Source organism: Primulina huaijiensis, chromosome 3 (genome assembly GCF_012295235.1).
Source record: "Primulina huaijiensis isolate GDHJ02 chromosome 3, ASM1229523v2, whole genome shotgun sequence".
In the NCBI taxonomy this organism is placed as follows: Eukaryota; Viridiplantae; Streptophyta; class Magnoliopsida; order Lamiales; family Gesneriaceae; genus Primulina; species Primulina huaijiensis.
The window spans coordinates 10,638,702-10,651,693 of record NC_133308.1 but is presented as its reverse complement, the minus strand read 5'-3'; the positions used below and the strand labels follow the sequence as shown (position 1 = coordinate 10,651,693).

General features: G+C 38.7%; 1 protein-coding gene across 4 annotated transcripts; it reads left to right on the top strand.

Moving 5' to 3' along the window:
• The first annotated feature begins 9,617 nt into the window (after positions 1-9,617).
• LOC140973509 (uncharacterized) lies at positions 9,618-12,675 on the top strand. Of its 4 annotated transcripts, none has more exons than XM_073436371.1 (3): positions 9,618-12,013; positions 12,086-12,157; positions 12,220-12,675. In XM_073436371.1, exons 1-3 carry the CDS (start codon positions 11,708-11,710, stop codon positions 12,565-12,567), a joined length of 726 nt encoding a protein of 241 aa, XP_073292472.1. In that variant the 5' UTR covers positions 9,618-11,707; the 3' UTR covers positions 12,568-12,675. The 4 variants fall into 3 exon arrangements, 1 of the variants encoding a protein (XP_073292472.1); XR_012174640.1 differs by having other exon boundaries at positions 9,618-9,791; positions 9,945-12,157; XR_012174639.1 differs by having other exon boundaries at positions 9,618-12,157.
• Positions 12,676-12,992: the final 317 nt, after the last annotated feature.

Genomic DNA, 12,992 nt, shown 5'->3' with positions numbered 1-12,992 from the left:
ACCCATGATCTAGAGTTGGCCGCAGTAGTTTTTGCCTTGAAGATTTGGAGGCATTATCTGTATGGAGAGAAGTGCCAGATCTTTACCGACCATAAGAGCCTCAAGTATTTCTTTACGCAGAAGGAGCTGAACATGCGTCAGAGGCGTTGGTTGGAGCTTGTGAAGGATTACGACTGTGACATTAGCTACCACCCGGGTAAAGCTAATGTAGTTGCAGATGCATTGAGCAGAAAAGTCGCAGTAATGGCTCATTTGACGATTCAGAGACCTCTTCAGCTTGAGATGCAGAGGTTTAATCTAGAGTCATATCCTCAAGGTAGAGTTCCCCGTCTATCTACCTTGACCATTCAGTCCTCTCTTCTTGACCGTATTCGCAATGGTCAGTCAGCAGATGAGCAATTGACACAGTGGAAGAAGAGAGATGAAGCCAAGGGCAGTGTCTTGTATACAGTCAGCGACGGTATTGTGAGATACCGAGACAGGATATGGGTTCCTAGCAGTGATTCTATCCGAGCAGACATCTTATCAGAGGCCCATATGTCGCCGTACTCCATTCACTCTGGGAGTACGAAGATGTACAAGGATCTGCAGCTATTGTATTGGTGGCCAGGGATGAAGAAAGACATCAGACGTTTTGTATCTGAGTGTCTGACTTGTCAGTTAGTGAAAGCAGAGCATCAGAGACCAGCAGGGTTGCTCAAGCCTCTTCCCATTCCCGAGTGGAAGTGGGAGAATGTTACCATGGACTTCGTGACCGGTTTGCCGAAGTCAGTCAGAGGATCAAATGCCATCTGGGTGATTGTAGATCGTCTTACCAAATCAGCGCACTTCTTGCCTATTAAGACGACTTTCACCATGATTCAGTATGCGGAGTTGTACATCCGGGAGATAGTCCGACTCCATGGTATTCCCGTTTCGATAGTATCTGACAGAGACCCCAGATTCACTTCCTCTTTTTGGAAGAGTTTGCATTCGACTATGGGTACGAAGTTGCTGTTTAGCACAGCTTTCCATCCTCAGACAGATGGTCAGTCAGAACGAGTTATTCAGATTTTAGAGGATCTTCTCCGTGCTTGTGTGATTGACTTCTCAGGGAGTTGGGAGTCGAAGTTGCCATTGGTGGAGTTCACCTATAACAACAGCTTCCAGTCATCTATTGGTATGGCTCCGTATGAAGCTCTGTATGGCCGCAAGTGTAGATCTCCTGTTCATTGGGATGAAGTAGGAGAGAGAGCAGAATTGGGTCCAGAGATTATTCAGCAGACTGTTGATGTAGTAGCCCAGATCCGCGATAGGATGAGGACTGCTCAGAGTCGACAGAAGAGTTATGCAGATCAGAGGAGGAGAGATCTAGAGTTCGCAGTCGGCGACCATGTTTTCGTGAAGGTGGCACCTATGAAGGGTGTCATGAGATTTGGGAAGAAAGGGAAGCTCAGTCCGAGATTCATTGGACCCTTTGAAATCCTTGACAGAGTTGGGACGCTAGCTTATCGTGTTGCTCTTCCGCCGAATCTGGCCGGAGTACACAATGTGTTCCACGTCTCCATGCTGAGAAAGTACATGGCGAATCCTTCGCATGTGCTGAACTTTGAGCCGTTGCAGCTTACCCCGAACCTGTCTTATGAGGAGAGACCAGTGCAGATCTTAGACAGACAGGAGAAGAAGCTGCGGAACAAGTTGGTTAAGCGAGTCAAAGTCAAATGGCTCAACCATTCAGAGGAGGAAGCTACGTGGGAGTCTGAGCCAGAAATGAGGAGTCGGTACCCCGAGTTATTTGGTGAGTTCTAATTTCGAGGACGAAATTTCTTTAAGGGGGGGAGAGTTGTAGAACCCGTAATTAGACTGCGTATAAGCCATGCATAATTCTAAATTTTTTTAATTAAATTGACTTCATTGCATGAGTATTTAAATGCATTCTTTGAAGCTAAATATTTTATTCAGTAGTTTAAATTTTATTCTTTTCAGTTCATTAAGTGAGGCCGGACCGGAGTTGGAGTAAAGAAATAAATTTTAATATTAAGAAAATATTCTTAGAATTTATTTAAGATAAATAATAAATCATTTTAAAATAAAAGAAGGTTTAGGGATTTATTTAATTAACTTGAGATAAGTAGCAAATAAATTCTTTATGTCCAATAATTTAATTAATAGCCTAAATTTAAATATGTGACCAATTGAGATAAGTTAATCTAGACTTATTTTAGTTAAGAAATTATAATTTATCATGATAGTAAATTTACCTTTAAGATTTAAATATCTAACCATGTATGCAAGATAATGTTATTCCTTAACTAATTAATTAATACTTAATGGGTAGATAAAACTTTAAATATTTAAAATACATGAATTAAGCAATATTTCTACCTAATTTAGCATTCAAAATTTCGGCCCCCTCATTATCCAACCCAATCTTGATTATTTTGGCAACTCTCCATTGATATCATTTCCTTAATCATTTCTTGGTTTGATAATTCCTACACTTTTAATCCTCATTAATTGATAATTAAGCAATTTTCCTACCCCATTTATTTAGTAGAAAAATCGGCCACCCTTGTTTAAGATTTAAAAATATTTGACAACCCATTTAATTAATAGTCTTCCTATCTATTTTTATTGAGAGATAATTATATCACAACAAATCTTCTATGATAATTAATGGAGCAAGATCCCACCCAACCTAGCTAGATAAAATCGGCCATGTTGTTTTTTTAAAGATTTAATTGTGATTTTTATTTCAACTCATTCTTTATTTATCCCCTTAAATATTCTAGATAGATTTATCCTCCCCAACTTTTAAATCACTACCAAGATTTAATTAAACCAATTCTCCCTTTGCACCTAGACCTCAAAATCGTCCTTATGCACCTCTAATATCCCCAAGAAAAATCTTTGACATCATTCTTTTCCTTATCACTCAAACTAGTAGATAGAAAGAATATTTTCCCTTCCCTTTATCTTGTATCTTCCCATTTAAGTTCCTAGACTCCCTCCCACTCCATAATCTCGAAAATTCCAGCCTCCTTCAGCACTGAAAAACCGTGAGAGCATAGTGTAAAATAAGGAGGAAAAACAAGAAAGAAAACAAGAGAAGTAACTCCGTCTCCTCCGCGCCGCGTCGCCGTATTCTTTCGTTTTTCATTCAAACGACATCAAGGCATGTGTATATCTTTCTTGCTCTTCAATCAAGCCTTAATATTATTTTTAACATCACATGTGCACGATTTTAATCATGAAAACCGAAATTTTCATCAATCAAGAACCAATAAAATTCTGTGCAGATTTTCTATTTCCCTTCATGCTTCACGTTTGGGTACGTTCCTTTCGATTTCAGGAATGGCTCGTTCCAGGGGCTCGAGGCTACATATAGACATGTACTAGGACATGTTAGGGCCATGATAGATCGTGGGTTTCAGTTCCATACACGCTGGAACGCGCATATGACAGCAACTTCCCATTTGTGTCCAAGTGTGTTTCGAAAATTGCAGGTTGCTGTCAAAGGGAAAAGTTTCTGATCATGGCTGCCCCAGGGGCCTATAGCCATGGTTAGATCGCTTCCCTAGCATGCCTAAGAAGTGACTAAGTCGCCCTTTTGGCGGCTTGGTCCATGGTGCATCGGTTTTTAAACACAAAGCAAGAACAGCCCCTTCGCCCCTTTTTAATTCTGCATGTGTCCCTCGGTTTTTGATGGTATGGGATGGATCTTGGTTGGCCTATGGCCCTTAGCCACGGTTCATACCATACCCCAAGATGTCTAGGTCGTGCCATGGTCAATGAAATGGCCACTGGAACGACACGAGACAACGAACAAAGCAAAACACCCCTCACGCGCGCAAGGGTGCTATCGGGTGGAACTTTTCTGATGTTGCTGGAATAATTCGAATGGTGGCTGGCCTAGGGCCCTTAGCCATGGTTCAAATCATTCCTTGGGATGTTGTGGAGAGGCTCTGGTCGGTGGTTCAAGCCCCAATGGCCAAAAGTCTCGCAAACGACGCGATGCAAGCGAAGTTGCTGCTGCTGGAATTTGACAGCAACTTGCTGTGTCGGTTCGGAGGCTCGTTTGAGTTCTTGGTTGGCTTTTAGCCTATGGCCTTGGACTGGACAGTGCCTCATCGAGTTAGGAAGGCCACGTTTTTGGCCGTTCGTGATTCGGATCATTTTTGAGGTCGTACGAGAATTTACGGTGCGATGTGCCAAATTGACTCTCGAAAGAGCGTTTCATGTTTTGGCCTCCATTCACCTAGATTTCGGCCCTCACCATTTTAGGAGCATAAATTCATAATTTTAAGTGTATTTTAATCATGACTATACGTTGGTTCAGTGTTGGTTCGGGTTGGCTCGGAGTCATGATTAAATACGAAGTCGTCGAGCGTCATTGTCGCATTTTTTTTACTTAAATTGCATAGTTGGTCAAGTAGAAGCTATTGCATATTTTTCATGGCATATTTAGGTTGCAGCGAGCCTGGGAACGATCCAATCCAGTTGGTAAAAATAATACAGGATATTTCATTATACAATTTAATTATATTACGTGCATGAAAATAGAAAATACTTATTTTGAGATTTATGCGATATTGCTTGTGGTCAATTCACTATTTTGGGAGCACTATTTACTCGGTCGCCAGTGACCGATCAGTTCAGTTTGGTACCACCCGGTCGCCAGTGACCGGTCAGTTCAGTTCAGTTTGATACTCCCCCGGTAGCCAGTTACCGATCAGTTCAGTTCAGTGCAGGGGCCACATGCGTAGACCATAATCTCAACAGAAAATTATTACCAGTTATTTCAGTACAGGGCTCCAAGGAGCAACATTTTTACTACGATTTTAATTCAGTCATGCACGTATTATAATTGCTCAGTACAGGTTATTTTCAGTATGCCCCATGACATGATATTTTATCCCATGCAAAATTTTACTAGTATTTACTCGTTACCTACGATATATGCATGCTGAGTCTTTAGGCTCACTAGACTTGATTGTTGTAGGTACTGATGAGGTCAGGGCCGAGGGCGGGGACCAGTGAGCCAGCTTGGGTCAGCAGTAGTGGCACCCGAGGACCTCAGTTCAGCATTTATTATTTTATTTCTCAAACAATTTTTATCAGTTGTGGGATACTCTTAAATTGTTATTTCGCAAATAAATCTTTTCTTCCGCTGCCATTTTGAATATCAAACTTTGTTTATCGGTTTATTTATGAATGAGGCATTTTGATTATTTAAAAAAGAAAATTTTTAATTTTTCGCAAATTTTCAAGCAAGGAAACGTAGGCCCTCTACAAATCGTGCATGTAATTCATCGTTGATAAATAATTAAAGACATTTAATTATTTTATTGTGTTGAATTAGTTCAACAGAGCTTGAGAAAAAGTGTTAATTATTTAGGAAATCATGTCAAAGAAAATGAATAATAGTCGAGATTTATTATTGAAATAACGAAAGGTAGGTGAATTGAGATTCCCAACAAATTCACTTCCTATTTGATATTAAATATTCATTTTGTTTAACCTTTGAACTATTTAGTTATTTAAATTATATTATTTAACAAATCAATTTAAAGTATCATTTCCTGAAGAATATATAATTGAAAATAAGATTTGTGTAATATAATCTCGGTGGAACGATATCCGCATTTTTATAGTTTATACTATTACTTGCATAGTGCACTTGCAATCAATCTGAGCTTGAGCTTTTCAGTAATTTTGACTGGGTATTCATAATGTAAGAAAAGATCGATCAAGTATCTAGCTTTATACTTTATACTACTACTTGCATAGTGCACTTGCGCCTTGTTGTGTCCAGTTACTTCGGATTCAACATAAACTCAGAGATCATGGCATCCGGTCTTCTAAATCTCCAATTTTTTTGACAACACAAGTGTAACTACCAACACTTATAATCCAGTTTTGTATTCTTGAGCCAATCTTATTGATATAAGACATCACTTTATCTGAGATCACGTGATGAAGTAAGATATCAGAGTGGAGTACATTTCCACAGAGAAGCAAACAACTGATAAATTTTGTGAGGCCCGATTATTATTATTACATGAGAGAGTGATACAGATTTTAGAAGATTTACTATGTGTATGTGTGATCGATTTTCATGGGAGTTGGGAATTGAAGCTACCTCTAGTGGAGTTCACCTATAACAACAGCTTTCAATTGTCAATAGGTATGGCTCTTTATGAGACATTATATGAGAAAAAGTGTAGATCGCCTATTCATTGGGATGAGGTTGGCGAGAGATCAGAACTTGCTCCAGATATTTATTAGCAAACTGAAAACGTAGTCGTCAAAATCCGAGATAGGATAAAGACCACGCAGAGCGTCAAAAGAGTTATGCTGATAAGTGTAGCAAAAGACCTCGAATTTTCCGTGGGAGACCATGTCTTTGTTAAGATAGCACCTATGAAGGGTGTCATGAGATTCGGAAAGAGAGACAAATTGAGTCCGAGATTCATAGGACCGTGCGAAATCTTTGACAAAGTGGGAACGTTACTTATCGCGTAGCTCTACTGTTGAATCTGACAGGAGTGCACAATGTGTTCCATGTGTCCATGCGGAGGAAGTACATGGTGATCATTCACATGTACTGAACTTTGAACCGTTACAGCTTTCATCGAACCTGTCGTACGAGGAAAGACCTATTTAGATTCTAGACAGACGGGAGAGGAGCTTACGGAACAAAGTCATCTAGTTGGTCAAGGTCAAGTGGCTGAATTATTACGAGGAGGAATCTACTTGGGAAACCGAACCACAGATAAGGAGTCGTTATCTAGACTTGTTTGGTAAGCCTTAATTTCATGGACGAAATTTTGTTAGGAGGAGGAATTGTAGTGCCCAAATACCAGCATATGTAAGCCACATGCATAATTTAATAAGATAATTAATTTAAATGAATTAAATGATCCATTCAACATGTTAAATTTATTTCAAATATTTATATGTGTATTTCTTGAGTTGAGTTTTTCAGGAGAATATTTGATGCTTGGCCGGAGACCGGAAACGATTAAGGTGTTAAAATTAAATGTCATACTTTTATTTTAAGGCAAAAAATTAGTTAATTTAAAAGATTTTTTGAATATTAGCATTTTAAAGCCAAATTTAAATTTTTAGGTGAAGTAAAAATTTTAAAGCATCTTATTAGCAAATTTCAAAATTAGGATATTTAATTCTTGAGCATGGTGTTTAATATTTTATTAATTATTTGATGTTTTAATTAAATTTTTAGGGTAGCACTTAATTAAATTTGAAAAATTTTTTAAAAAAAAGAGAAAATGAGGATAAACGTGCGCGCACACACACTAGAAACCTAGGGTTTGGCTCCCTAGCAGCCACCACCACTTCTCCACTCCTACATCCATACTTTGGTGAGATGTTTGCAAGTTTTGTCAAGGAAAAACGTTTAGCGATCGTTCCCCGTTCATCCTCCACGTTCCCTCGCGTCGGTGCGTTTATTCGAGCGTTTATACGCAAAGGTATATTCTAAAACTTTTTCTTGAAGCATCAATCTTGTTATATATTGTTATTTGTGGATATTTATGCATGAAAAACGTTTTTATTTATATGAAAAACTTGAATCAAAACATGTATTTGCATGCTGAAATTTTTCTGCGCAAGATCTTTCAAGATTTCATGAGTTTTTGATGCGTAGACTTAGTGTGAATCATTCGAGCTGTTGCTGCCATGTAGCGGGATGTAGTAGGATATATTTATATGTTATTCTTCAGTCATTGAATGGATGGAAGTGGTATGGTCATGCAAAGAATAGGCAGAGCGTAGCTGCCGCAACGGTGCACGTGTGGCAGCTGTTTTATATGTTTGGCTGGTTGGGACAGGTTTGGGCTGGGCTTGGACTCATGGCTAGGGTCTGGATCGTGTCTTAGAGTGTTAAGCTGGGTCTGGTCTTGGTCGTTTTATGGGCTGCTCGGGGAGGAAAGTCGCTGGAGACAAAAAGAGGCAGCACGCGTGGATGAAGGCGCGCAAGGTGCTGTGACGGCCGGATTGTTCCACGACGTCCACGGGTGACTTGACAATCTAAGGACCATATCAGTGGCTTGTTTAGGTCTAAGGTCATGGTCTAGGGCTTGGTTAAGGGCTAGTTCGAGGCGTGGTATGTTTGGATCCATATAGAACTCGAACGTGTCAAAAAAGAACCGAAGAGAGCCTAGAGTTGCTTGTCTTATTTCCAGATGATTTGGGGCTGTTCTAGAGGTGATTCTATGGCTATGGACAATGTGTTAGGTTGCTGGTCAAGGTTGAGTCGAGTCCCAAGTCGTGGGGGTAAGTCGTAAGTCGTTTCATTTAATTTGGGAGTCGTACAAGTAAGATGCAGGTTTATGGGAAGTTTTGAATTGTATGTTATAAATGGTGGCAGCGTACCTAGGTGTCGATCCAACAAGATCCACGGCATTCTTAAATAAGTATAACGTGCAAAAATATTATTTATGAGGTATGTAAGTTGTCTTGTGGCCAAATTATGCATGTACGGGTCTAGAAGCTGAAAAAAGTGTCTGGGGACTTTTCCAACTTACCTTATGATTATCTTATAATTGGTAGTGGCTATCCAGTCCAAGGGTTGTGGTGATCGTTGCCGACCAAGCGCTGTGGTGTTAGTTTGATCAAACGAATTATGTTGTGGTGCCACATTTCAATGAGCAAAACTCTATGCAAAATGATTATGTTTGCACGGAGCACGTTTATGAAATTATTTATGCATGGAAGTCACAGCATATTTATTTATGGCTAAGTTATTTTACGTATGAATTATGTTTAAATCGCATGATTTTCTTTTATTATGTAGTATTTGCTACTCACGGTTACACATGTTAAGTCTTTAGACTCACTAGACTTGATTGATATAGATGACGTTGTTGAGGAGGCTGGAGATGATGACCAGTAAGCAAGCTCGGACCGTAGACAGTGCACGCCCAATGGCATTGCAATTTATGAGTTTTATGCTTGTTAAAACTGATTTAGCACTCTAATTTATTTTATTTACTCATGGTTGGGAACAAATTATTTTTGTTGGTGTGTTGGGAATATTTTATGGACGTTGACGTAGATTTTTTTAGGGGAAATTGCATATACTACCCCCGTGATATCCCGAGTTGGCATAAATCCTCTCGTGAAAAATTTATCATCTAAAAACTCCCTATGTTTTTTAATGTTCAGCTCACGCATGCCAACCATGCTTTTAGTCAAACAAAATTTTTTATTGTCCAAAATGTCCCTCCTTAAATAATATGCTCAATTATTTCATTTTCTTTTTTGCTGGGTTGGAATCCGATGAAGCTTTTGCCCTAACCTTATCGAAACGAAGCGTTGGAGCTGGGAGATGATATTGTCAACGAAGTGCTCTTTATGACCTGTGCTGGGTGGTTTTTCATCGATTATCTCAGTAAGTTATTGTTTTTCTAATAACATTTGTGCTTAAATTTAACTTTTTTTCCCTCCTTTGAAATGGGAATTCTCTTTGCGACTTGTGTATGGTAGATCTCCTTTGTAAGTTAATGTTTTTTCTTTACAGTATAGAGACATCATGGAATCGACAGTTAGGATTGAGTTGTGGCATGGTGGGAAATTTGATGAGCAGCACAACAACTTATACAGAGATGGTAAGAAATTTGTGATTCCAGATGTTGATCTTGATAGGTTATGCCTCGATGACTTGTTTGATATGTTAAAAGCGGCTGGAGGACAACAAATGAATGTGGATTTTTTCTTCCAATTGCCGAAAAATGCATTTACCACTGAAATGGTGAAGATTGTTTGTGATGCAGAGATCCGTACGATGTGTAATTTCTTTAGGAATCATAGTGTTATAACATTGTGGTCACAAGAGAATAATTTCACCCCACTGAAAGATGCAATTCTTGGTGTTGGATGTAATCCAAGTGATGATACAAAGGCTGGACCACTAGTAATGAATGCAACTGATGATAATGAAGGGGGGACAAGTGAGTCATTTGGGAGTGACCCGATAGATGATAATGACATTGGACTTGATGATGTTTCAATTGGAGATGATGAAGACTCATTAGATGGTAGCTTTCATGAATCTGATTAGGATGTTGATTCAGACTCTTCTACAGAGAATGATGCAGAAGATGATAAAAGAAGAAGCCAACCGAAGCCACATAATGAAAAGGCCACAGAGTGTTGGTATAGCGACATTGAGTTAGAGGATTAACTTATTAGTTTTGCAAGTTCTGATGATGATGATTCTTGTCCAAAACATCATGTCTTCTCTGAGAGAATGAACATGAAAAGGTTTGAACTGGTAGTGGGTATGAAATTCAAAGATGTGCATGAATTTAGAAGTGTTCTTGTTGATTGGACTGTGAGATCTGGAGTGGAGCTAGTATTTAAAAAGAATGAGAAAAGAAGGGTTACTGCAGTGTGCAAGGCTGGATGTGAATGGAGATTGCATGCCAGTTTGGTAATGGGAGGGCCAACATTTCAGATAAAAACTCTTACTGGAAAACATACATGTGTTAGGGCCAGTAGCAACAAGTTGGCAACGTATAAATATTTGTCTAAAAGGATTGAAATGATTGTGTGCGAGAATCCTACAATTCCAGTGGACAAGCTTAAAAGACTTATCAGAAGAAAATGTAATGTAGATGTGAGCAAATATAAAGCATACAGGGCCAAGAAAGCTGCTCTAGAAAAACTTAAAGGAAAGTTTAAAGATCAATATCTTAAACTTTGGGATTACTGTGAGACTGTTAGGAAATATAACCCAGGTAGCAAGATTTTAGTGAAAAGGGATCACTCATTTTCTGTGCCTACATTTCAAAGAATGTATTTTAGTCTTCAAGCTTTGAAGTCTGGGTTTTTAGCTGGTTGTCGACCTGTTATAGGTCTTGATGGATGTTTCTTGAAAACAAATTACGGTGGACAACTTCTAGTAGCTATTGGCAGAGATGGAAATGAAAATGTTTTCCCAATATCAATGGCAGTGGTGCAAGTGGAGAATTTTGATAATTGGAGATGGTTCATTAGTGAGTTGTTGGAAGACATCGGATTCGAGAGATGGACATTCATCAGTGACAGACAAAAGGGGCTGTTAGAGGCGCTTAATGAGCTTGCACCAGAGTGTGAACATAGATTTTGTGTACGCCATTTGTACCAAAATTTTGCAAGAAAGCATCCTGGTTTAGAATTGAAAGGAATGTTGTGGGCAGCCGCAAGTACAACAAACAAGAATGAGTTTGCTATGTGGATGAAAAGAATAGAAGCAGCTGATAGAAAGACTTCTCCAGATCATGAGACTGCAGCTGAATGGTTGAACAAAATCCCACCTGCTCATTGGGCCAGGTCTCATTTCCTTATTTCTTCATTTTCCGATGTTATTGTTAATAACATGGTTGAATCTTTTAATAGCTATATTTTGGAGGCAAGAGATATGCCCATAATCTCTATGTTTGAATGGATTAGAACCAAATTAATGACAAGAATTCAGGTGAAGAGAGAGGGAATAGAGAAGTACGGGGGTGAGATTTGTCCTAACATTGTTAAAACATTGAATGAAAACGAACAAAAGAGCAGAAATTGTGTTGTTTTCTTTTGTGGAATGATGGAGTACCAGATTCAGACTCCAAATTGACAAAATGTTGTTGATTTAGCAAAAAAAGAATGTAGCTGTGGGAGGTTTCAACTGTGTGGATATCCTTGTGCACATGCTTGTGCAGCAATAAGAGAACATCGGATGCAGGTTTCTGAATTTGTTCACCAATATTACAAGAAAGAAGCCTACTTAAGGACATATTCTTACATGATTCATGCAGTACCAGGTGAAGATGATTATTGTAAGACAGAATATGAGCCTCTAGGGCCACCCGAGGTGAAGAAAAGAGCTGGAAGGCCTAAGAAAAAAAGGAAAATGGGAATAGACGAGGTACAAAAAACTTCTACAAGACAAGGTTTGACCCACACTTGCTCTAATTGCTTGGAAACAGGCCATAATAAATCTAGTTGCACAAATCCTACGCATTATAGGTCTAGGTGTTATCAGGTATGAGATTGAGATTGTGTTTGTTGATGCTTGAGTAACGAATAAATGACTGACTTTGTCTTCATTTTTCAGGGCTCATCAAGAATTCAAAGCAGGGGAAAAAAGACAAATGCATCCAAGAGTCTCAGAACAATTTCTAATCAGGTATTAATATTGTGCATTATTTACAAAACTCATAGAACTTTCATTTTCCAAAATATTTTCAGGGCACAACTCCTAGTGAGAGTCAAAGAGCAGCAACTTCACCTCCAGTATCACAACATCAATCACTGTATTCAAGCCCATTTCATTCACGGTATACTTTAGTCTCACAACGACATCCATCATCCTCACAGCAAAAACAATCCTCTAGTGCAACAAAACCACCGAAGGCAAGTTCTTCTAGTGCTCATGCTCGTGCTAGTGCTAGTGCAAAGGCACGTGAAAATTTAAGTGCAACCGCAAGTGCAAGAACAATTGAAAATGCAACAGCAAGTGCAACAGCAAGTGCAATGGGAAGTGAGAATGTGAGTGCAGTGGCAAATGCATCATGTGGAGGGAAAACTTTGATGTAAAACATTGATATGCTAACAAAGTTCATTGTGTCGTTTTGTTACTTTTGGAACCAGTGTACCTTTGATTGTAAGGAAAACTTTGATGTCAAAACTTGCAAAGTTGACATTTGCAACCTATTTATGTCAATGGTATTTATTTGCATTTCATGTTGCATTTATGCTTTAAAATACTAAAAAAAGATGCAAAATACTAAAATAACAAAGATATAAATCGAAATACTTAATATTTCAGATTACATTAGAGTTGATTGAACAAATTTTTCATAATCAACAATACATAGTTACTGCAGATTGCATTTACCCCAAATTACAAGCAAAGCACAATAACCCCAAATTACATCAACCTAACACAAGAACCTTACTACTAAATAACTAGCATCCATTACACAAACTCATCAAAGCTTGCATCTGCATTAAGTGTTGGA

Coding starts and splice junctions, on each gene's coding strand:
- LOC140973509 (XM_073436371.1), top strand. CDS start 11,708: ATGCAGGTTTCTGAATTTGTTCACCAATATTACAAGAAAGAAGCCTAC. Junction 12,014..12,085: donor ATAGGTCTAGGTGTTATCAG/GTATGAGATTGA, acceptor TTCATTTTTCAG/GGCTCATCAAGAATTCAAAG. Junction 12,158..12,219: donor TCAGAACAATTTCTAATCAG/GTATTAATATTG, acceptor AAATATTTTCAG/GGCACAACTCCTAGTGAGAG.